The sequence below is a fragment of the Pleurodeles waltl genome, chromosome 3_1, assembly GCF_031143425.1.
Source record: "Pleurodeles waltl isolate 20211129_DDA chromosome 3_1, aPleWal1.hap1.20221129, whole genome shotgun sequence".
In the NCBI taxonomy this organism is placed as follows: Eukaryota; Metazoa; Chordata; class Amphibia; order Caudata; family Salamandridae; genus Pleurodeles; species Pleurodeles waltl.
In genome coordinates this window covers 1,585,695,303-1,585,721,079 of record NC_090440.1, presented here as the reverse complement: position 1 = coordinate 1,585,721,079, position 25,777 = coordinate 1,585,695,303, and the positions used below count along the sequence as shown (strand labels likewise).

The window sequence follows — 25,777 nt, the reverse complement described above, 5'->3', positions numbered from 1 at the left end:
AAGCCATCAAAATCAGGAACATGCATTTGTGTCCCAAACAGCACCTTATTTGGGGCGCGCCCTCCCAGGGACCTTCTGGGTGGATTATTAAGTGCTCTTTGTACTCCATACAGGTGACTGAGCAAACTATGACCTGTGCCTAATGCTCTCGCTGTTAAGAATTGCTTTAAGTCTTGATTCTACCATTCCACTACATTGTTACCCTCAGGATGGTAAAGTGATGAGAAATATAGTTGATCCCTTTATGAAGTCTTGGCATTCCTGAATGCCTTTGAGGCAAAGGCAGAACCCTGGTCAGAGTAGAAAGTTGCAGCTGCTTATGTACTGATAAAGACTTGCAAATCTTTAACAGTTTGAGCATCAGCTGATTGTTGTGGCTATACCCATAGAAAACTGGAGCCTGAGTCGACAGACCAAAATGTATTTGTATGCACCATCAGGTGTCAGGGGACCACAGTGTTCCAGGTACACACATTGTAATGGTTTGTTTGAACTGAGAAGGGGTGTCTGCTGTGGGCGTTTGATAGTGGATGCTTTTGTTGGCTGACCGATGTCACAACAAAGGACGTACTGTTGTCTTTATGTATAGACCTCACCACCAATAGAGTTTTTGAAGTAGAGAAATAGTAGCCCCCGCATGAGCAGAAGCAACTCCCTTATGTGACGCTTTTATCAGCTCAGGTCTTTGTTCTTGTTTGGGGATCATACGATCACCTACTCCTGTTAATGTTACTAAGGTAGTATTAAGGCTAATCATGCGGTAGGAATATTTAGCAGGATACGCCTTTTGGTAATGGCTTGCAATCAGCCGAAGCTTTCACGACAGTCAGTGTTTTATCATTGGCTCTTTGTGAGCGAGTAATTGCACCAACAGAAGCAGTAGCTACTGCTGACTTAGCTGGTTCATCAGCCAAGGTATTCCTACACGTTGATGTCCTAATGTATGGGACATCAATGTGTAGGACATGGGCATTTGGCAGCATTATTATTTTTTTCTTTTCAGATCTGCTACTCTCCCCACCCACCACACCCCACACACACACACACACACACACACACACACACACACACACACACACACACCTGTGTTTTATGGTGTTGCCTTTTACATCTCAATTCGGACGCCAGTAATGTAGGTTTTCGTTGAAAGGACTGGGCACAGTGGTACTAATCACAGGCTATTAACTTTACTTGTTCTAGATCCCTGTGTTTCAGTGCCATCACCAGAGCCTTAAGCTCTGCTTGTTGTGCCGTACAGTCCCCTTAGGTCTGTATGTAAGTACTTTGTGGATGAAATACACCATCTTTCTTGTAGCCACTCACAGCCACACAAGCTGCGGGGTATTGATGTTAAATGCCTGTGGCTGGTTGGGCTGTTGCATCAGTCTAATTGTTTGGTATTGATCAATAGGCAAAATGTTTGCTGATATTGGATATTCCATTTCATATTGATGGAATTCTTGAGTTTGTAATTTTGGGTTGAAACTGTAATCAACATCAGTGGCTGTCAGAGACATTGCCCATTGGATCCAGCGTGGGTGTAATGGTTTTGGAACGCTAGCCTTTGTGACAGCATCAAGGGCTGGGAATGGAGAGACGACAATGTGTTTCCCCTGAGCCAGACGTCTCTTTAATGACAGCCACCTGAACAGCAGTCAATCTTTTCTGTGGGAGCAAAGCGTTGTTCTGCTGTAGAGTACATGTGTGATTTATATGCAATAGGGATGATATCACCTTCATTAAATGTTACATAGGTGAAGCCGATGGCACCAACAATTACTCGGATGACTAAATGTATTTTGTTGTCTCTTGCGTGTAAGTGTTTTACTGCATGCATATCTAGGTGCACTGCCCTGAGAATGCGAGTGTTTAACTGTCAAATATTTGCTTGAGAAGTCTGGCTTATTAAATCATACAATGGTTTAATACATTGTGCATAATCTGGTATGTAAGTTCTGCCAGTTAGAAAAGCCCAATAAAGACTGGAGCGTTTTTAATGGTATCTTTGGTTGCACCTGTGTGCAGTTTCTCTAGAAAATGGGGTGCTAGGTTCTTGCCTTCATCTAATAGCTTGTATCACAAAATCCCACAACCGTGCGGGCCACCCGTTTTAGGTGGTGAATAAGATCATCTGTTAGGTAGATGTCTTCGACATAGGACAATACCTCAGGATCAGTGTCGTGTAGAATGGTTGTTACACATGCTGAGAACAGGCCGGGACATTTCTTATACCTCTGTGCGATCCTACACATTTTTTTCTTCAAGCCTAAAGTGCTAAATGTTAAATCCCTGCTTTTAGGTGCTGTATTTTGGCAGAAGAAGCCGTTAGAAATATCCAACGTTGTGTGGTTTTTTTTTTTTTTGTACACTATATAGTTAATGAGTGCTGTGCTATGTGCATTTTGGATAGCAAATATGACTTTTGAAATGTCTAATCTAAGACTGTTCTATATGAATGGTCCATCTTAGCAACACAAAAATAAGGGATTCCTCATTCCTGAGACGCAAGGCTCCATTACACCCTGGTACCCTAACTGTGTGAGGATCTCTCTCACAGGTGTTTTAGCTTCATGTTTAATAGGATATTAAGGTTTGGGTCTGTGGTTGTGACCTAATTGGTATTATGTAGTAGGAAGAAACTTTATCCCACCCAACATGATTGTGATACAGCGGGGGGGCCTGTGTCAATGCCAAATCAAATACGTACAACTCTTAACTCCACAGGAACCTAGGGAGAGAACGAAGGCTTAGTGACCGCTTCCCATCGTGGGACATGACAAATTCTTGCGACCAATCTTTTTGAGCCAACAAAATGTCATAAATGTCTGTTTAATTGTTAACAAAATATAATATCAATTGTGCGCTCAATGTACCCCTCTAATTGTATTTTCATTTTATATACCCTATTGGGGCAGGAGATGAGCATGTCCCCAGTCTCAACTTTAATAAAGTAGTCAGTTGCTTTAATCTCCAGATGCTCTTGAAGATGCTAGTGACCTATTGTAACCTATACTGCGCTGTCTAGCACAGCCAGTGCCCAGTTCCTGTTCTTCAGTAAAACCCATGTAGCTGCTGCTTTCTTCTTTTTGAATTGGGGTTTTTGTTGTGGAAGTTTCTTTTAATTGAAACGTCTGAGCGTTGTGAATATTTTTTCAGTTTCAAAACACTCTGTTTGTTCTGATCGCTCACTTCTCTCACTACGTTTATCTGATGAGTCCTGAAAGGAAGGGGATTGCCGTGTAGCAGTATATTGATATCTATCAGAAGTGTTTATTTTATCCCTGTTTCTTAAGTTATAACATTTCCCATTGCCTTGGTCTTTTGTAGTTGTGTGTTTTTTGTGTATCCCAGTGTTTTTTTTTAGAGCCCTTGGCTGATAGCTTGGTAGAATCCTTATTGATTTTACCTTGTAATTGTGGTTTACTATGTCTGGCTCTCAAACTATCCTGACCTAAACTTGAATAGGTTTTGGTAATAATTTTGGGCAGCTCACGTTCTTGATCCTGTTTAGGAACATCCCGGAGTTACATGCATTCTGCCAGTGCTACTGCTTCCCCTTTAAGGTAACTTAATATTATCGAGGATACTGAGCAAAATTGCCCAATAATTGCACCCCCAAATCCAGGGCCTGGACAGCCCCATATTCATCTTGAATTTGTTTTAACACTTCCGGAAGATTGGCAAGTGTTGGTGTACCATGTGCAGTATTGTAGAGCGTGGCAAATACTGTGCCCCAGGTGGTGCAGTTATTTACAATGGGAACCATCTCAAATGGCAAGCACATTGTAAGAATTCAGTATTTATCTCTGGTTCCCGTTTGAGGAAACACTGATTCCAGCATGTTTATTTTTCTTCAGCTAACCAGAATGAAATGTCTTAATGTTTTGCTGGTATCTTAGCCATAATCTAATGCACCGTGCAGTGTTAATGTCTGGTGTGACTACATGCGGTTTGGCTTGAGCAGCCTGTGGTTGGTTAGTATTTAATGTTTGCATTACAAATTGTACTACGAGTCTATATTGCTACAAGCTCTATGTAAAAGCGGTGAGCCTCAGTTGAGGGAACCTTGGCGTTACCAGTATGTGGTGTGTATATGGCCAGTTGTTGCCAGGTAGGACCTTCATTACTCAAAGGACCTAGCCTAACATGCAATGTTGGATGTGGTGGGGCGCCATCAAGCCAGTTTTGGTGGTCTTGAAATAATGATATTTCTATGTATGCATATGTTCTGTATTGTGCAGGTGCATTAGTATGCGTATAGTGATTAAATGTATTAGTGTTCCCATCAACTGCTGGAAAGTTGACCTAAGCGTAAAATATTTCTGTTCTGTAAGCTGGATGTGCCTTGACTACAAATGTAACAGCACTCCCGTGGACCGTAAGGCCATTATTTAGTAAATGATTAGTGAAAGGGGGGCGAGGCGCCCTCACGTTTCCTGCAATTACCACCCATTGTGGATTTGCCTTGTTGAATGGACTTGTTCAGAGATAAGGGCATCAAATGGGTACAGTCTGAAATGGGTGCTACCTAGCCAGCTGAGGAGCAGATCATCAATACCATGGACATCCCATATATAATATTTGGGTGCCTTTAGCATGTAGTGAGACAATCAGGAAAATCCGTAATTCAGTGCGTGACCAAACTTTGGCAGCGCCATGTCTTATTGGCTATCTTTGTACCAAATGAGGCTGCTGGATTTGGGTGGCCGTACTATCGGATTGTGGGGAACGGAGTCCAATCCCACACTGTGTGACAACTGTCAGCCTAATACTTCGGCCAGTTTGCAGTACCTCACCAGTACCTGAAAGTGGCAGTGATTCGTAGCAGCCATGCGCATGACAATCTGATTTCTCAGGGAAAATCGTGGTGGAACAGATATTATCCTTTTCTCTGTTACATTCATCTCGCACAGGCTGTGACAAACAGAAGCAGGACTTTGTTCACTGTATTTTATTGAATCAACTGCATCCTAGATAAAAAGCATGTACTGCAATGATTAGGATAATCAAACATGCTAGAAGCAGAGAGGTGAGGAAAAAGGTGAAACAAAGGAAAATTCCCACCATGCTGTGTCAATGTTAAATATAAAAATTCTTACCTATGCTGCTATAATACTGTATTCAGGAACAGCAGTGTTAGCCCTTATTCGCCCTTCAGGAACCATGGGAAGAAATCATCCCCTATACCTGAATATGGTAGTAACAAAGAGGGCTGCCAGTCTACCGAGACTCCTCTCCATGTAGACTGAAAGGAGAGCAGATAGCCGCAATGAAGCTAGAGCATGTGGTGGCAGTTTGTGGCTGGAACTTCCCTCTAATGTATGTCGGGCAGAGAGATGTTTTATAATAAAAACAGCTGGTGTTCTAAGAAAACTGCCCTACCGTAAGAATGCATATTTCTGTGAAGTGACAGGGAATGTTATGTTCTCCCTTGTACCAACAACAATATTGTGTACAGTGTTGATCAAGCGCAGTGAAAATATTGTGCTAAGCAATTAAAATAATTCCTAGGCAGAGCGAAAAAAAGAGAAATAAAAACATCACTGCACAACGAGGCCAAATAATGAAATGAATTTAAATTATTTAATACCAGGCTAAAGGGCACAAGCTGCAGGCCTATGGCTAAAATACTGTGCCCATAAAATAATGCTAAAATAACTTCACAACACTATCACTGTGCTCCAGGAGATCTGCCCTTCCACTCAGCTCACCCTTCCCCAAAATGTCTTGTGATCCAGGTATTTTATTCTGTCGGTCTCTACTCACATTCTTGATTGTCCTGTATGAGTGGAAGTCCTAACGATTGAAGGCTTGGGAAAAGAACAGTTTCTCTGCTAGTAGTATTGCATTGCAGTCCTTGAATGCTAATTGTCTACTGGCCCGATGCATACATGCTCTATGGGACATTACCCAGCTAATTACACCCCACATCCCAGAGGCCATGTGTGCGTACATTCGAAAAGCGTTGGGTAAGTGACAGAATGCCTACAGACATTATATCGGGCCTTGACACCGCAGACTATGAAGCACCATGCCTTGGTCAAGACGTCTGGATTTTCCACCGGTGTGCAGGCCACAATTATGCCTTTTCTTGTCGATAGAGCTAAATTATTTAGGGGCAAAGCTGATTTGGCATGCTAATGCTTTAAAACCAGCAAGGCAGTGGCCAAATCTTTAAACCTCTATCCCGGAAGGATTCAAGACAGTGTAATAGCGTTCATGGATTTTTGAGGGGGCTTCTCTTTTTGCCAGCAACAATCCTACCAACTGCACATGCAGCAATCGCAGAAAATGCTGGTCTGCCAGTACAGGGGTAGGGCAAAGGTCAAAGCTGTGAATTCTTTCAGGAAGCCGCCTCCTCAAATTCTCACCCTGGAAATCAGAGCAAGTTCCCTTCCCCAGACCCATGCCGAGCCTGTAGGGAGGGAGTGTCCTCCTTTCTGACTGTCTGAAAGGCCACTACTTTGAACCAGTGAGTCCTTCAAATAGTAGAACGCGATTACACCCTTCCCTTTCTTCAGGCTCCACAACATATCCTACCCCAGTCATAGTCCCCGCCCTGGGTCATCCTGATCCTATCCTGAACCTTAGGAAGTTTAAGTTATTCCTCAAAAGGAAAAGATCAAAATGCTGACCTTGGCTCAAGTTTTACTGGTGATGGAAACTGGAGACTGACTGGTGTGACTCGACCTGCAGGATGCGTACTTCCATATCCCCATCCTGACGTTACATTGGAAGTATGTTCTTTCTGGTGGGTTCTGTGTACTACCAGTTTGCAGTGCTCCCATTTGGTTTGACGTTGGCGCCTGAAGCCTTTACATAGGTGATGTTGGTGGTTGCAGCTCATCTCTACATGTTGGGGATGCACAAGTTCCATTCCTGCATTCTCCTGTTAAAACATCTGTTAGCACACGAGGGCCCTGTAGTGGTGCCTCTACAGACAGGGGGAAATGTGTCTGACTCAAACAATCTTCCATAGTCCTGTAGCAATTCCGCCCCATTTATTTATTTCCTTCCTTCCTTCCTTCCTTCCTTCCTTCCTTCCTTCCTTCCTTCCTTCCTTCCTTCCTTCCTTCCTAAGATCTGTCCAGATGGTGACGGTCAATATGGCTGAGATGGTGGAAACTCAACAAGCAAGGAGTAGTAGGGTCTCTTTCTTTGACTGGGAGTGCTGACATTGTGGTATTGAGCACACTGCCAAGGATCTTTCTAACTTTCCGTCACATGGCAAGGTCTCTGAACGTCGAAGCTGACACAATCCGCAGACGTTATCTTGCCAATCACGAATGGGATCTTCTGCCGCATCTTAGCACAGTGGGGCACTCCTCAGACTTGTTTGCTGTCTTGGAAATTGCTCAGTGCCAGCAATTCTGTGCCCTTCTGCACAAGCCCCCAACTCAAGCTATCATTCAGACCTGATTGCTTCACTCAGTTGGGGAGGATGGTGCTGCACCCCAATCTACGAGTCCTACACATACATATCTGGAGAGTGAGCGGGACATTTGAGTTATTTTTAGCTGCCACTAGAGATGGTTGATGTTATACTATCAATGTGTCGTCCCTCCTGAACGTCGGCTTACCCTTGCAAATGAAGCAACTTTATTGCTTGGGGCGCTAAGAATAACATAGGCCCGTTGCAGGCCAAGTTGTCTCCGGTCCTGCACTTAACACGTTCGCTTGCTCAGAGGGGGTGTTTGGTACTGTTAGTGGTACCTAGCTGCACTGTGGGCCTTCCTCTGTCTGCCAGATCAGCTGTCACTGTTCATATCCCAATTGTGATACATTTTCTGAAAGGATGGGCTATTCTGTATCCTCCAACCCCTTTGTAGTTAGCTGCTACTTTTGCTCCTGCAAGAGGAGTACCAATTGCAGTTACATGCAGTGCACCTATGTGAACATCACTGCACACACTCGCCAAACATTACTGTCTAGATGCCGATGTGCATAGAGATGGTCACCATGCCAGATCACTTGCCGGATTTCCTAGTCTAAAAATCCATTATCCCTCCTCCTAGACTGGGTATGCCACTTGAATCTATTCTACAGGTGAGGTATCTGCCTATAGAAGTATCCATCAGAAGAAAGTTACTTACCTGCGGCAATGATCCTTTTGGTTGATACTTTATCTACCTGCAGGTTCCATACCAACCTGCTCTCCTCCCCATTTGATGGAATGTTGTAGGGAAAGTTGTTTTGTCACTGCACTACTGTCAGCTTGCATCAACGGCTTAAAAAAAAAATAGATTAAAAAATTGAAGTTACATCCAATTGGGTGCTATATGGCTGCAGTGATGCTATGTTATGCCACTTCTGACATGTGCATGAAACTTGAGCCCTCTATTGGCAAGTCTGACTCATATGTTTATTCTACATGTGAGGAATCTGCAGGTAGAGTATCCACCAGAGAGATTTTCTTATGGAGGGGAAGTTAGAAGTGCTACTGCAGAAATGTAAAAAGATGGGGCCTAGAAATTCAAGATATTTAAATGTAATAACAACTTAAACGTGGCAGTTGTCCCTTTCTTTTTTTTCTGTTTGTTGTTTATTTGAAGGCATCCCCGAAATTATCAGGGACTCTAAAAAAAAAAAAAAATAATAATAACAATGAAAAAACAGGAAGAAGCAAATCATACATTGATGGAACTAAGGAAGAAGAAACATGAAACCAGGGTAAACCTAGATATTCTTAGAGGGAAATAATGATGTTCTGTATGTGGAAGAGATAGGAAAGAGTATATAAACTTTGGAAAGATGCAGTGGTGAAGCAAGTGGTCCAAGAGTAGGAGGCATTTGGGTGAAGTTTGACTTAGTCTACTGGTCTCTAGGCAAAGTTGAAGAAAAAAGTTAAGATGCTATTAGAACAAGGCAGTTTTCTAGGAAAAGCAGCAAAAGAAAGCACTAGGTCAGAGGAAGACCTTTTAATTTTTTATTTATTTTTTTGTAAAGAAAAAAAATAAAAACTTTTCTTTTTCCATATATCGGTGTAATCCGCCGGAAGGAGACAGTTGGAAAATCAATGGCTGATGAGTGCGAAGAAAATGTAAAAGGATTGAGCAAACTAGTAGACTGGACACTTTGCAAGATGATGGAAGCATAATGACTGCTGTTCCACGCATGGACTATGGCAGGCATTCCAACCCCATTGAATGGCTGCAGTATTTGACTGATAGTGCTATTTCGCCACAGTTTGTGACTGATACAAAAGTGAAACAAGCAAAAGAATGCATGTTGCAATGTTAAAAGGAAACTGAAAAATTATGGAAAAGGAAAGCTGGAAATGGTTAAGACCCTCCTCTGGGGCCTTACAGAAGAGCAAATAAGCAACATTAGCAAATCATCTCTGGTGTGGTATGCAAATTTTAATCTCTAAAAACTCTGGTTTCTGACAGTTGCAGCCTTTGCAGATAATGCAGCAGCCCACATAGATTTCTTGAGGTGGTAGGGGCAGAGGAAGTGGAAGGGAATGAGTACTGATGCGTCAACAACACTCCTTCTCCAGGCAACATATTGAAATCGTGTTAGTTCACCCTCAGGATTACAACTGCACACAATTGAAGGCCATACTCGATATTGCCTGTGGAACTGGTGCTTGATCACATCAGACCCATTGGTTCTACAACTTGTCCTAGATGTTATGCCCCTCCCTTTCTTGCCACATCTACCATTATATTGATGTGTACATACAAATGTACGCAGATCATGCTAACGTTCCCTTGAGGAAGGTGCTGATATTGCTAGCTACAATGCAATTGAAGTAGTTTCCAAAGCAGAGCAATGGGTAGGATGTAGTGACATTACTTCCCAATCCCCAAAGATAAAGGCCTGAAGTAGATTCTAAATCTAAGGTAGCGGAACTGGTTCCTCAGAAAGGAGAAGTTCAAAATTATGCTACTGCACAATTTCTGTAGGCCATAATCAACAAGACCTAGATAGTTTCTTTGGACCTGCAGAATGTGTTTCTTATACCAGTACTGGAGTCCCATGTCTAATTTCCTGTTTGTGGTGGGAACTCAAGCACTTACAGTTTGCCATACTTTTCCAAACCTTGATGACCAGCTCTTAAAGGCTTCAGCCAGCGCCTGATCCCCCACTTAACACAGTAGTGTAACTTTGAGTTTTCCTACACTTTGACCATATTAGACAGTCGCCCTACAAGCTTTACTTCCTCTGTAGTGAGTCTGGGACTTTGAGGCTATGATCCTTACCCTGCCTTGTTGGTTTGAGACTCCTTGATTTACTAGTATCGTCCAACCTTCTTGTATTTCTAGCTGAGTGTAACATGGAAGCCCTTCAATTGAACTGGTCTGCAGTGGACCCAACATTGGAGGAGCCCTCTTGGGCAGGATCCATATTCTCAGAAGGCCCACAGGGCATTCAGTGATAGATGACTGATGTCAATTTGATGTGCAGCAAGGCTTTTACTACTTATTGGTCCTGGAAGTGGTCATGGTGGTGGTGTCTTTTCTTGGTTTGGGAGTTCATCTGGATGATGTGACGATCAGAGATCCGTTCTTCCGTGAAGAGTGCCGTCACATAAAACCTCATGGGCATGAATAGCAAACCACTGGCTCTCAAGGCACTTCTTCCTTGCATAGGGGGCTGGTGGCACCAAGTGCTGGGAGATGACACTATTGGCATGTGGGCCTGCAACTCAGGGTGGTTTAGGGGGTGAATGGGGCAGGGTCTGTTGTTGCATGCTCTGATGTTCTAAGGTTGTGGCTTTGACTGTCACTTCACATGATCTCCCTAAAAGCAGATCAAGTAGCTCGACGGGAGTCGTCATGGCTCCACGGGTGGCATTTATTCCCAGAGGTGGTGCAGGGTATTTTCTTACACCTTTTTGGACACTCCCTTGTTAGACCTTTTAGCTTCTTCCAAAATCGCTCAGCATCCAGGATTTTGCAGTCTTAACTTTCCTCTCTAGCGAATCTAGGGGACAGTATCCACCTCCACTGAGACTTCAGTCTTCTGTTGGTGATTGTTTTCCACTACTGGCCCCAGGGTTCCTAAAGAAAGCCAGGCGATTCAGATGGCTCCAGGTTGAGCTCTGAGGGTCTTGTACTCTAAACACCTACCCCAGAGTATCTGTCTGCCTCTTAGTGTTCCTCTGGAGTAAAATCTTCTGTTGAATCAGCAGGGTAGGAGTACTACACCTGAACCTCAACGTTCTACACCTTTATGCATTAAGATAGAACTGAACCAACTGAAGAGTATCTCTCTTCCATAGGACGTGGTAGATGTCATTTAGGTCGGGCATCAGGGACACTGAAGCTCAGTTCTTGCCCCTCCAGCAACTGCAGCTGCAAATCCACTTAAGTGTTTCATTTGTGGCGCACAGCCCCCCTGTATGGGCAGGAACCAATATTTTCTCCAGGAGCTACAAGCCACTACCTCAAACAGGTCCTCCAAATTGTACATCGGCTAAGCCCTCTAATTTCTTATCCACACTGCACCTTCCATCAAAATCAGGACGGCTGATGGAGGACCCCCAGCCTTGCAGCACAAGGTTCATGCCCTTTTAGTCAAAGAAGGCCATAGAGAGGGTTCTGTGTGTTACTCCCTCCATTTCTCTATGCCGAAGGACAAAAATCCTGTTTAAGATTTCCGCCCTCTCAATGCCTTCCTGCAGAAGGAGAAATTAAGAACGCTTACTTTAGTCCAGGTCTTGTCTGCCCTAGACCTCAGAGGCTGGATTGTGGATTCGTAACTGCAGGACACTTGTATCCAAATCCCCATCCTGTATGCCCGCAGGCACTACCTTCAGTGCACAGTGGGCCAGGAGCGTTTTCATTTTTCAGTGCATTCCTTTGGCTTCACCCGTGCCCCTCAGATGTTCACTAAAGTGATGGTGGTGGTCTCAGGACATCATCAGGGATATTAGTCTTCTCCTGCCCTGAAGGCTGGCTATTGAACGCAACTCTCTAGACAGCCATGAAACACCTCCAGACAACTGCCTACATCCTTATTTTGTTTGGGTTCACTATTTAATGTGACGAAGAGGCACCAGACTTCTTCGCAGATGTTCCCTTAATCAGAACCCTATCTGGATACGTTATTGTGCCTTTTGCCCGGATCAGAATGTCCATGACTTTCAGGCTATGACAGCAATGTTTCAGCCCCTGTCCTGGATCTCCGTATGGATGACTTTAAGGTTGCTGGGATTGGTGGCTTCCTGCATCCTGCTGGTGAAACATGCCAGAGGATATGTGGGCTCTGTAGTGGAAAGTGAAGTCCCACTTGACACACCACCAGGGGAGTCTGTCAAATTGCCTAAATTTTGGAGGAAGCTGCAAAAGACCATCATGTGAACTGCAGGCTTTTTCTGCCCACCTACCTCATGTAACATTCTTCCAAGATAAGTTGGTGTTGATGACAAGTGCTTCCTTTAAACCGAAAGTGGTCAATGCAGCTCATGTTGGGCAGTCTATCACCCTATTAGCGTTCTTTGCTCCACCTTGTCCCACTAAGGAGGAAGAACAGTTTCTGGGTGGACCCTGAGAGTACCAAGCTTTTTAATAAATCGCTGCAAAGAACATCAAGTAAACTATCAACTCTTTGTGGGTTTTTTACATCAAAGAAGGGCAGGGGAATGTGAAAACAAACCATCTCCAGATGACTTGTTGTGTGAATTAATATCTGCTATGACTGATTAAGGACCATCTTCCAGAAGGTTTGAGCTCTCTCCACCACAGCCAAAGCTGTTGACACTTTGCTGGCTCACATAGTACCTTGCCTGGAAACTTGCCAGGCTGCTACGTAGATGTCGCTGCATACATTCAGGAAGCACAACTGCCTCCCATTACTTAGCTTTGATAATAATCTTTCTGGTGGATACTGTAACTGCAGATACCCCACTGACCCAACTCTGAATTGAGCTCAATCTAAAAGGATCCTAGTTTGGAGATCTGTACTCTGATCATGCCAATCTGCCAATAAACTCTGCGTCTTAGGGCATCGATGGCTAATAAAGCAACTGACATCAGCGCTTGTGGGTGGCTGTTAAATGCAGCTCTGATTATCGCTTCCAGAGTGGATTGATGCCTCCACGGAGCCTCACGATGCCACCTGAAGGTGCACAGGAGCTCTGATGTTGAGGTCACAGATCCAGTCTGATACCTGGGGAATATGCACAAGGTGAGGAGTATGTGGTTATATAGAGTATTCACTCGAAAGATTGTTACCACAGGTAAGTAACTTATTCATCAGCTCTTTCAGCCTTGCCATTTGCCTGATCAGTGATCTTTATTCAGATTACTTGTTGTGATGCATTTCTAGAAAGGGGTTTCACATGGTTCCTCGTTTTCCCTGTTCTATGCCATAGTGGGACTTCAGTTTGGTCTCAACTCTCATAATGTTTACTCATTTCAATCCTCTTCACAACTGCACTCAGACCATTGGGTTTGTAAACTATTTCCTGTTGTAATCACTTCCGCCTGTCTCATCATTGTTTTCAGGCTCTATCAGTTCAGCATTTGTATACTACCTTTTTTCCTGACAAACTGGTGCTTAGGGCACATGCATCCTTTCTTCTGAAAATGTCTCCTGGGGATAGTCCATCACACTCCCATATTTTAGTCCTCATCCAGCTGAAGAGGGAATAGAACCTTATACACCCATTAGATGTCCTTAGTGTCTATATTGATAGGGCTAAAGTTTACTGTGCTGATTATCAATTATTTATGGAATTCACTTGTGTGAAGAAACGAAAGGTATTCAAGTAGACTTTAGCCTGATGAATGATCCTTTACATGAAACTGCCATGCTTTGGCCAAAAATGATTCTCCCGAAGGCCTTAAGGCTCATTCCACCAGGGTGAAATCCGTGACTACCACCCTAGCTGGACGCATCCATTGGAGAAATTTTGTTAGGCACCACGTAGGCATCTTTGCATTCTTTTACCAGGTACTAGTGCATAGAATCACAAGTCCACAGTGAGAACCATTTCTCCCTGCGGAACATCCTGGTGCAAGTCCACTCCTCAGATTCAATTCCCTGGAAGGAGACGTGTTAATTCTAAGGGTGAGGAATCTGCAGTTAAACATATCCATCAGAAGAACAAGTTACTTACATTCTTTAACACTATTTCTGGTAGATACTTTACACAACTGCAGATTACTCATCAGCCATCCCCCTTATTGAGCGGAATTTTGGGATTTAATAAGGTCCCAATTACTACTTCCATACTGTCAATAGAAATGAATTCTTGTCAGCCATGCTTCATGTGTGAGGTCATGGAACGTATAGGAGGCAAACTAATGAAAGCTCTTACCTGTATGCAGCTCCATGCCATTCTGTCTGGGGTCAGTCTCGAAGCCACTGATACCCCCACATGCTAGAGTGCAGCAGATATTATATGGGCTTCTCGACCCAGTTGGGCTCCCGGGGAGAAACACAAGGCACAGGTATCGGTGGTGTTACAGAGAATCCACCAGAAAGAGCATTAATAAAGGTAAGCTACCTAATCTTTTCTACAATAACATTTTCAGTCTGTCAAAATTGGTTTGTGAGATTTATTGTCCATTCAGACTTTACGTTTGTGGTATTTTATGAATGAGGAATTCCTACTGTTATAAAAAGCGAATATTTGTTTATTAAAAAAAAATGAAGGATTTGGGTGCATTTCTGGATTGACTGTAATCTGTGCCCTAAAATGATTTTGCCTAAGCAGACAAAGGGCTTTATTGGCACTTGGTGGTGTTGTAACATCCTAGAAGAAGAAAAGTATTTTTTTTTCCGCTTGACATACCCTGGTGCTGAATTTTGTGAGTTGAAGCCCCAGGGGTAATTAGTTGTGAGGTTGGGAGCATAGCCATAAATTAAATTTTTGGTTTATGTAAGTCTATTTCAGAGCTGCTTATAGGGATGTTTATATTCTTTGTCCGCTATGATAGTGTTGTTGGTAAGCTGTTTACTGAAACATACACTGCCAAATCTCCTCAGTCATTCCAAACGTTAACTGACGCATACTAGAGCTCAATTCCAGGACAGATAGTTTTTTTAATACATTTTTCTACAAGCATCCTTTGTAGTATGTTTTCGAGACCCACAAACTTTCTTATGGTTACATCTACCTGCAGATTTCTCTCCTCTTGCATCCTTGAGGCTCCAGAGTGGATATGGAACCTTTCCTTCCAAAAGCCCTTCTGTACTAGCAAGTGGCACCATGACTCAGTCTCTTCTTCAGGAACCACCCTAGACATTTCAAGGAGTCTTACAAGTCTCCACCTTGGCCAAGTGATATCACTTACTTTGTTTGCACCTGTCTACATAGATCTGGAGGTGCGATCATAGGAATGATTTCCTGAAAATGTTATATTTAAACTTTAAATGGAAAGAAATGTCTCCTCCATGTTAGGCTTTTTGGAATGTCCCCCTTGTGGCACACAGATGTTGCTCTCAGACCTGCACATCAGCTTGCGGCTCCTGGGCCCAGTCATGACTTCAAGTAATATGAAAAGTGGCTGCATACACGGCTATGCAAGGCAAGGAGTAGGACATTAAAAGAAATTTGAGCAGGCATGCGATGAACACCATTCTAAGCAGCACAAGTCAGTGTCAGGTCACGCAGCAGCTCACTCTTGTTGGACAAATCCTTGAAGCTAGCCTCTTCCAGGGACAAACAAGGCCTTCCAAGAGGATACACAGGATGCACTGGAGAGATCCTTTTTGTTCCCATTTGTCTGTCCTGCTACATAGGTAAGGCTCCTAGTCCACTGCTTTTTTTCCAAACTCTGGCCTCAGACGTTTAGGTGCTGGCACCGTATTCAGTTCTCGTGCTACTTCTCGACGCAGAGCCTTCTGATCCACTTCAAGCTTTTCTAGCAGGTGACTCTGCATAGATAATGGCTTTCACCCAGGAGCTCCACCTTAGCTCCCTGTGATGCTCTTCCAGGCCTCAAGGAACAATTTCAAGCAGGGAGGAGCCATGGCATGATCCTTTGGAATAGCTTCACTGCTAACCTGTTTAACCTGCAGTACTGTTCTCTGGCTATTCCCAGAGTTCACCCTTTCAGCACATCTCACCTTGTGGCTAAGCCGCTGAACTAGTTCTCGGAGCAACAACGGGTGTGGCAGATCAGGGACCCATTGCTGCAGTCCCTGTTTAGTGTGTCCGTAAGGGCCCACATGTAGCTTTTGAGGTGGGACGGGTGTTGCATCACATGGGACACTGGCAGTCCATCAAATAGTGTCCACTTCTGGTGAACCTTTTTCCACCCAGGAGACAAAATACTTTCTACAGTTTGTTGACCTGCAGCATGTGCTGCAAGGTGCCATGGACAATGCATTCTACCTTAGGTGGAACTTCATCTTCACTGTGCGTTCGCGCCTGTTACTTGGATTCCTCTTTTTGATGAAGCTGCACCTGAGTGTCCAGATCATAATGCCTGGCTGGCTGCTGAGGATCTGATACTCCTATAAGCTCTGATTGTCCCTGGGCCCTCCTCTTCTGCTCCAGTCGGGCCTGCTCACAGTGGGAGGGACAAGTTCTACATTCAGGCTTCCATCTTCATACTTGGTAAGTCTGCTTAAATTCATTTGATCCACCGTGATGTGTTGTTGGGTGTGCCAAATCGGTTTATTCTCAGTGTTTGTCAAATGTAATTTCTTGGTGTGCCAAGGCAGACTTGACCTCCTCAAGTCACACTTAACTGATGTGTTGAGCTTTGTTTTTCTTTGCTTAGCAAGGCTTTGCTGTGCGCATGGTTAAAGGCTAGTTATTAGTCATTTTGGCTGTTCAGTTTTTACCAGATCACTGTCCTTATTGAAGTCTCCATTGGTTGCGTGTTTTTGAAGGAGCCGACCCGCTTGTTCAACCCCCGCACCCATTCTCCCTTTGTCATGCCTTGTGGGACCTTAAGTTGGTGCTCACATTGTTTATGGCATCACCCCTTGAACCAATGCACAATTGACCTCTGTGGTTGCTTACTTTTAAAACTGTCTTATTGATCACCATTACTGCAGCCCTGCATTTTGGCGAACTGCCGGCTTTGTTCACTTTTTTGTTAGTAAACTAGATCTTAGTACTCTATTAGCATTCCATTCGCCTCAGTCCACCAAAGAGCAACGGAAACGGCAACATCCAGATCCTCTCAGGGCGCTCAGTTTCCCCATTTGGATTTGAACATACTTGATTCATCATTTGCTTTTCTTCGGCTCTGCTGTTATTGAAAAATTCATAACTGTTTGGAAGTACACCCTGTTCAGCTGGTTTGGGATGCTATACTTATACCAAGGAAGAGCTTCCTGAGGGTGTTGGGACACATTTCGCCAGTATGAAGACCTCTTCATCGGAATTGCCAGGGGTATTCCAGTCCTGGATGTGTGCCAGGCTTCAAAATGGGTTTCAGACAACATCTTCACCAGGCAGTATTGCTACAGCTCTGAAGTCCACATGAATTGCCATTTTGTGAGATCTGTGTTACAGAACTTCCTCCCTGAACCCACCACCTTGGCGTTCTGCTTTTGTATTGATTCAGAAGGTGAAGAATCTTCAGATATAAAATTTACTTTGGTAAACCTTTTTCTGATGAAGCTTCTAACTACCTGCAGATTCTTCGCTGATCCCACCCGCCTCCCCACTCCGTTGAGTGGTAATGAGACATTCATTAAGGCCTCAAGTTAGGTTTGATTCGCTGACATCAGTTGTCCTGGGTAGTGCCTTATACAACTATGTCATGTATGTGGAGGTTTCTGGAGTATAGATTAAGTTATGGTGCCACCTGCTGGCAACAGGAGAGTTATTGTAAAGTTTTAGGATCCAGTCAGCCATCTAGATGTATTGAAGAGGTGAGGAATCTGCAGGTAAATGGAGTATCCGCAATATAGTTTGATAAAGAAGACTTTTTAATGTTTTACATTATTGCTTTGTCATTGTTACCTTTGTGCAACATTCTAGTGCCAGCCCTCTGTGCATATGAGAATTAACAAATCGCTTAGTAAATAATCCTTATCATTTATAACAGATGCGCAGAGTTTCTTTTGCTGATCCGATTTACAAAGAAGAAATGGCAGATGACATTGATAGGCGAAGTCCTGTTGTTCGATGCCTTTCATCATCAGCTAGCTCCCCAACTGCTAGAGCACTTAAAATCTCATCTACTGTTCAGTGTAAGGTAAGAGAACAAACAGTGTCAGTTTATTTTTGCTTATCACAAGCTCTCTGAGGTGTTGATCATGGGATGATTAGTTTTTAATATATTTCATCACCATACAAAACATCTTACAAATGCAGTTCTGTTGTGTTGAAACTTTTATAGAATCAGTATGCTATCAGTGGCACCCTCCCCCCACCCCTTTACCTCTTCAAAAGAGAATGGCTGAAGAATATCGATTAAACTGTTGGAGAGCTTTGAGCTGGCAGTAGCATAGAACATATAATGGAGAACTTTAGCCCTAGTAGTTCAGATTTCCTTTTTCGAAGGGGAAACTTAACAACATTGGCTCTGTTGCTTCTTTAGTAAATTTTGTTTTGTTATGGTACAAAGACTTTAAAGAAATCTGGGTTAGAATATCCTTCAAAGGAAGGGAATTGTAGTTCTGAAGCAGCTGCAGTTGAATCTTAACTACAAATGCAGTGACTTCAAGAAGTCCTGCTTGCACTCTTGTGAATGTGACTCTATTTAAGATGGCAGAGTTAGATTAGTGTCACTCATGCATGAACTTTGTCCCTGACTTTTTTTTGCTTGATTAAGAGTATTTTTCTGCTCTTACCTTGTATGTCATCAAGTGACAACTGCACTAGAAAAGCTAAGGGGCACAGTCTGTGGAATTTGTTTATTAAGATGTGTTGCTTTAGGTTATTTCTTATAAGTTGTCAGAATTGAGCTCAGGCAGACCTGAAAAAGGAAATAATTTACTGAGTGAGGTAGGTTAAAAGATAACCTAACTCAGTCTAAAGGATCACAGTGATGCAGAAAGCACCCTAAAATGGTGTCCTCCTGAATCATCTTGTGAATCGTTGAAACAGTAGTGCAGACATCCAGGTTTAGCCCTTTGTCATCAGAAGAAGTTTCATATAGGTAGAAAGATTTTCTTATTCCAGTGGGCACATAGACTGATATTGAATAAAAGAATGATAACCAGGTCTGAAAAAGACTTAAAATGCCACATCAGTCAATGGGTCTTTCTCTACTGTGGGAATTTCCTTACAGTATATCTAATTGCAAGGAGCAGACAAAGTTTACAGAGTCCTAGGTACCTCAGCTGTTGGTAGAAGGAACATAATACACGTTGATATTCTCCCATTAGTGATTGTTCAAATTATAGTTTAAGTGCCTGACTGGAATGTGAAATGAAATTATCTATATCCACACCTTGACTCATTAACTGGTTAGTTAGTGCCCAAAGATGGGATGGAAACAGAATACCTGCAAGTTGTTACATTTAATGTAATGCTAAATATACTTCTGAAACCTAGCCGTATGTCTACAAGTTTTATTTTGGGGCAAGCCCTAGATTGATTTTCACAAGATTGAGTTCCATCTTTAATTCTAAAATTGTGGGGGGGGCTGTAAATTTATCCCATACAGTGCACCCGGAGTCATTACTGGGGCTAACGTTCAAGCATTTCCACCCGTCGCTGTCGTTTGAAAGCTGTCCAGTGATGCCGAACAACGTGTTCGATGGCATCTGTCGCTGTAGATACGCATGTTTTGCATAGCTCGCCATCTGGTGTTGGGCCGGAGTGTTACAAGTTGTTTTTCTTCGAAGAAGTCTTTCGAGTCACGGGACCGAGTGACTCCTCCTTTTGTCTCCATTGCGCATGGGCGTCGACTCCATCTTCGATTGTTTTTTTTCCGCCATCGGGTTCGGACGTGTTCCTGTCGCTCCGAGTTTCGGAACGGAAAGATAGCTAATTTCGGAAGATTTTCGTCGGTATTGTTGCGTTCGGGGTCAGCGTAGTTAGATTCAACACCGCGTTTAAGATCGAAGAGCTCCGGTGCCCTTCGGGGTAATTTTTTCGATCCCCCGTCTGGGCCTGGTCGGCCCGACCGCGTGCAGAAGAACGCCGATGGAACGGACCCCGTTCCGTTTCTGTCCCAAATGCCACAATAAATACCCCTATACAGACCAACACTTGGTCTGCAACCTGTGCCTGTCACCTGAGCACAGTGAAGACACCTGCGAGGCCTGTCGTGCGTTCCGGTCCCGAAAAACTCTCCGAGACCGTCGAGCCAGAAGACTTCAGATGGCGTCCGCGCCGACAGCCCACCGGGAGTTCGAGGAACAAGAAGAGGAGGGAACCTTTTCGATCCAAGAATCGGACTCCGAAGGATTCGACGATACACAAACCGTGAGTAGGACGTCGAAAACCACTCAGAAGATTTACAAGGCCCAGGGGACGCCACTGCCACCAGGCCATGGCTCGACCCATAAATTCGGTGACCGACCGTCGGCACCGAAAAAGGCCCAAACAGTGCCGAGATCGTCCGACTCCGGTCGAGACACCGGCACGCAGCCTTCTCGGGACCGAGAAAGTGCTGGAGACAAGCATCGACACAGAGATACCGGTGTAGACACGGCTCGACGCCGAGACAGCAGCACCGAAGAAGATCGACGCCGAGAGGTTTCGGCCCCGAAAAAGGAAAAAGTCACCTCGGAGCCGAAAAAAGATGCAGACAGGGTTTCGGTGCCAAAACAAACTGCAACCGACCCAGTTTCAGGCTCTTATACAGAAGAGCACTCGCTAACCTCCCAAATGCAAAAGCATAGGTTTGAGGAAGAACTACACTCAACGGATGTAGACCATACGCAAAAGCGTATTTTCATACAGCAGGGGACAGGAAAAATAAGCACCCTTCCCCCTATTAGAAGAAAGAGAAGATTGGAGTTCCAAACTGAACAAACACCACAAACAAAAGTAGTGAAAAAAGTTACCCCACCACCCTCTCCTCCACCTGTGATTAACGTCTCACCAGCACAAACTCCATCACATTCCCGAGCTCACACCACCATGAGCCAGGGTGACCAAGATCAAGACGCATGGGACTTATACGACGCCCCAGTGTCAGATAACAGTCCAGAGGCATACCCTACGAAGCCATCTCCACCAGAGGACAGCACTGCGTATTCTCAAGTGGTGGCTAGAGCAGCACAATTTCACAATGTAAGCCTCCACTCAGAACAGGTCGAGGATGACTTTTTATTCAACACACTCTCCTCCACCCACAGCTCCTACCAAAGCCTGCCTATGCTCCGGCACGCAAAAGAAATCTTTAAGGAGCCGGTCAAAAGTAGGGCAATCACACCAAGAGTGGAAAAGAAGTATAAGGCGCCTCCTACAGACCCGGCTTTCATCACTACACAGCTGCCACCAGACTCTGTCGTTGTAGGAGCAGCTAGAAAAAGGGCCAACTCCCACACATCTGGAGATGCACCACCCCCAGATAAAGAAAGCCGGAAGTTCGATGCAGCTGGTAAGAGTCGCAGCACAAGCTGCAAACCAGTGGCGCATCGCTAACTCCCAGGCACTACTTGCGCGCTATGACAGAGCCCATTGGGATGAGATGCAACATCTCATTGACCATCTGCCAAAGGACCTACAAAATAGGGCAAAACAAGTGGTTGAGGAGGGACAGACCATTTCCAACAACCAAATCCGCTCCTCCATGGACGCTGCAGATACAGCTGCACGGACAATTAATACATCTGTAACTATCAGAAGGCAAGCATGGCTCCGAACGTCTGGATTTAAACCAGAGATTCAGCAAGCAGTTCTCAATATGCCTTTTAACGAAAAAGAACTGTTCGGTCCAGAAGTGGACACAGCGATTGAGAAACTCAAAAAAGACATGGACACTGCTAAAGCCATGGGCGCACTCTACTCCCCGCAGAGCAGAGGGAATTACAGCACATTCCGTAAAACACCCTTTAGAGGGGGGTTTCGGGGTCAGAGCACACAAGCCAGCACCTCACAGGCAACACCGTCCAGTTACCAGGGACAGTACAGAGGAGGTTTTCGGGGACAATATAGAGGAGGGCAATTCCCTAGGAATAGAGGAAAATTTCAAAGCCCCAAAACCCCTACTACTAAGCAGTGACTCACATGTCACTCACCCCCTCCACACAACACCAGTGGGGGGAAGAATAAGTCATTATTACAAAGCATGGGAGGAAATCACTACAGACACTTGGGTTCTAGCAATTATCCAACATGGTTATTGCATAGAATTTCTACAATTCCCTCCAAACATACCACCAAAAGCACAAAATTTGACAAAACATCCTTCCAATCTCCTGGAGATAGAAGTGCAGGCACTATTGCAAAAGAATGCAATCGAATTAGTGCCAAACACACAAATAAACACAGGAGTTTACTCACTGTACTTTCTGATACCAAAGAAGGAAAAAACGCTGAGACCAATCCTAGACCTCAGAATAGTGAACACATTCATCAAATCAGACCACTTTCACATGGTCACACTACAAGAAGTATTACCATTGCTAAAACTACACGACTACATGTCAACTTTAGACTTCAAGGACGCGTATTTCCATATACCAATACACCCATCGCACAGGAAATACCTAAGGTTTGTATTCAAAGGAATACATTACCAATTCAAGGTACTGCCTTTCGGATTAACAACCGCACCAAGAGTCTTTACCAAATGTCTAGCGGTAGTCGCTGCACACATCAGAAGGCAGCAAATACATGTGTTCCCATATCTAGACGACTGGCTAATCAAGGCCCATTCGTTAATAGAGTGCTCAAATCACACAAATCAGATCATACAAACCCTCTTCAAACTAGGGTTCACCGTCAACTTCACGAAATCCAACATTCTGCCGTGCAAGGTACAACAATACCTAGGAGCCATAATAGACACAACAAAAGGAGTAGCCACTCCAAGTCCCCAAAGAATTTAAAATTTCAACACCATCATACAACGCATGTATCCAACACAAAAGATACAAGCAAAGATGATATTACAACTCCTAGGCATGATGTCTTCATGCATAGCCATTGTCCCAAACGCAAGACTGCACATGAGGCCCTTACAACAGTGCCTAGCATCACAGTGGTCTCAAGCACAGGGTCATCTTCTAGATCTGGTGTTAATAGACCGCCAAACTTACCTCTCGCTTCTGTGGTGGAACAACATAAATTTAAACAAAGGGCGGCCTCTCCAAGACCCAGTGCCACAATACGTAATAACAACAGATGCTTCCATGACAGGGTGGGGAGCACACCTCGATCAACACAGCATACAAGGACAATGGAACGTACATCAAACAAAACTGCATATAAATCACCTAGAACTTCTAGCAGTTTTTCAAGCACTAAAAGCTTTCCAACCAATAATAGTTCACAAATACATTCTCGTCAAGACAGACAACATGACAACAATGCATTATCTAAACAAGCAAGGGGGGACACACTCCACGCAGTTAAGCCTGCTAGCACAAAAAATTTGGCGTTGGGCAATTCACAACCAAATTCGCCTAATAGCACAATTTATACCAGGGATCCAAAATCAACTCGCAGACAACCTCTCTCGAGATCACCAACAGGTCCACGAATGGGAAATTCACCCCCAAATTCTGAACACCTATTTCAAACTCTGGGGAACACCTCTAATAGACTTGTTTGCGACGAAGGAGAACGCAAAATGCCAAATCTTCGCATCCAGATACCCACACAAACAGTCCCAAGGCAATGCCCTATGGATGAACTAGTCAGGGATATTTGCTTACGCTTTTCCTCCTCTCCCTCTCCTTCCTTACCTGGTAAACAAACTCAGTCAAAACAAACTCAAACTCATATTAATAGCACCAACTTGGGCAAGGCAACCCTGGTACACAACGCTGCTAGACCTATCAGTAGTACCCTACATCAAATTGCCCAACAGGCCAGATCTGTTGACACAACACAACCAAAAGATCAGACACCCAGATCCAGCATCGCTGAATCTAGCAATCTGGCTCCTGAGATCCTAGAATTCGGGCACTTACAACTTACCCAAGAATGTATGGAAGTCATAAAGCAAGCCAGAAGGCCATCCACCAGGCACTGCTATGCAAGTAAATGGAAGAGGTTTGTTTACTACTGCCATATTAATCAAATACAACCTTTACACACAACTCCAGAACATGTAGTGGGCTACTTGCTTCACTTACAAAAATCTAACCTGGCTTTCTCTTCCATTAAAATACACCTTGCAGCAATATCTGCATACCTGCAGACTACCTATTCAACTTCCCTATATAAGATACCAGTCATTAAAGCATTCATGGAGGGCCTTAGGAGAATTATACCACCAAGAACACCACCTGTTCCTTCATGGAACCTAAATGTTGTCCTAACTAGACTTATGGGTCCACCTTTTGAACCCATGCACGCCTGCGAAATACAGTTCCTAACCTGGAAGGTTGCATTTCTCATCGCCATTACTTCCCTAAGAAGAGTAAGCGAGATTCAGGCGTTTACAATACAAGAACCTTTTATACAACTACACAAGAATAAGGTCGTCCTAAGGACTAATCCTAAATTTTTGCCAAAGGTTATTTCACCGTTCCATCTAAATCAAACAGTGGAACTTCCAGTGTTCTTTCCACAGCCAGATACCGTAGCTGAAAGGGCACTACATACATTAGATGTCAAAAGAGCATTAATGTATTACATTGACAGAACAAAGAACATCAGAAAGACTAAACAACTATTTATTGCATTTCAAAAACCTCATGCAGGAAACCCAATATCAAAACAAGGTATAGCCAGATGGATAGTTAAATGCATCCAAATCTGCTACCTTAAAGCTAAACGACAGCTGCCCATTACACCAAGGGCACACTCAACCAGAAAGAAGGGTGCTACCATGGCCTTTCTAGGAAACATCCCAATGCAAGAAATATGTAAGGCAGCCACATGGTCTACGCCTCACACATTCACCAAGCACTACTGTGTAGACGTGTTATCCGCTCAACAAGCCACAGTAGGTCAAGCCGTATTAAGAACATTATTTCAAACTACTTCCACTCCTACAGGCTGAGCCACCGCTTTTGGGGAGATAACTGCTTACTAGTCTATGCAAAACATGCGTATCTACAGCGACAGATGCCATCGAACTGAAAATGTCACTTACCCAGTGTACATCTGTTCGTGGCATCAGTCGCTGTAGATTCGCATGTGCCCACCCGCCTCCCCGGGAGCCTGTAGCAGTTTGGAAGTTACCTTCAACTATTTGTATATGTATCATCTCAACCTTAAATAGGTACATACTTAGTCACTCCATTGCATGGGCACTATTACTACAATTCAATTCCTACCTCACCCTCTGCGGGGGAAAAACAATCGAAGATGGAGTCGACGCCCATGCGCAATGGAGACAAAAGGAGGAGTCACTCGGTCCCGTGACTCGAAAGACTTCTTCGAAGAAAAACAACTTGTAACACTCCGGCCCAACACCAGATGGCGAGCTATGCAAAACATGCGAATCTACAGCGACTGATGCCACGAACAGATGTACACTGGGTAAGTGACATTTTCATTACTTGACGCAGGTGTTTTCCTTTGAGCAATAGTATATGAGCTCTGAGCTGAAAGATCAGAAGGAGGAACATAACCATGGTTATGTTGACAGTGCAGAATGTTCATCTGGTGGTATGGCTTCCTGGTTAGGCATTGCAGGTTAAAAATGATAGTGTTAAGTCTCATGGCTGTGGTGACTGACACCTCTAGACTGGGGCCACATCTAGGGGGCAGGAGATATGCAAAGGGTTGTCCTGTTGCGTGGTAGACTTCAATTAATAATTAAATATAGAGTTGTATGCTGGT

General features: G+C 44.0%; 1 protein-coding gene across 2 annotated transcripts in view; it reads left to right on the top strand.

Moving 5' to 3' along the window:
- The window catches only part of RIF1 (replication timing regulatory factor 1), a 310,912-nt gene that overhangs the window by 231,103 nt on the left and 54,032 nt on the right, over positions 1-25,777 (top strand). For both annotated transcript variants that reach the window (XM_069225212.1, XM_069225211.1), the window contains one exon: positions 17,964-18,113. In XM_069225212.1, the coding sequence (XP_069081313.1) occupies positions 17,964-18,113 (150 nt within the window). The remainder of the gene's footprint in view (positions 1-17,963; positions 18,114-25,777) is intronic.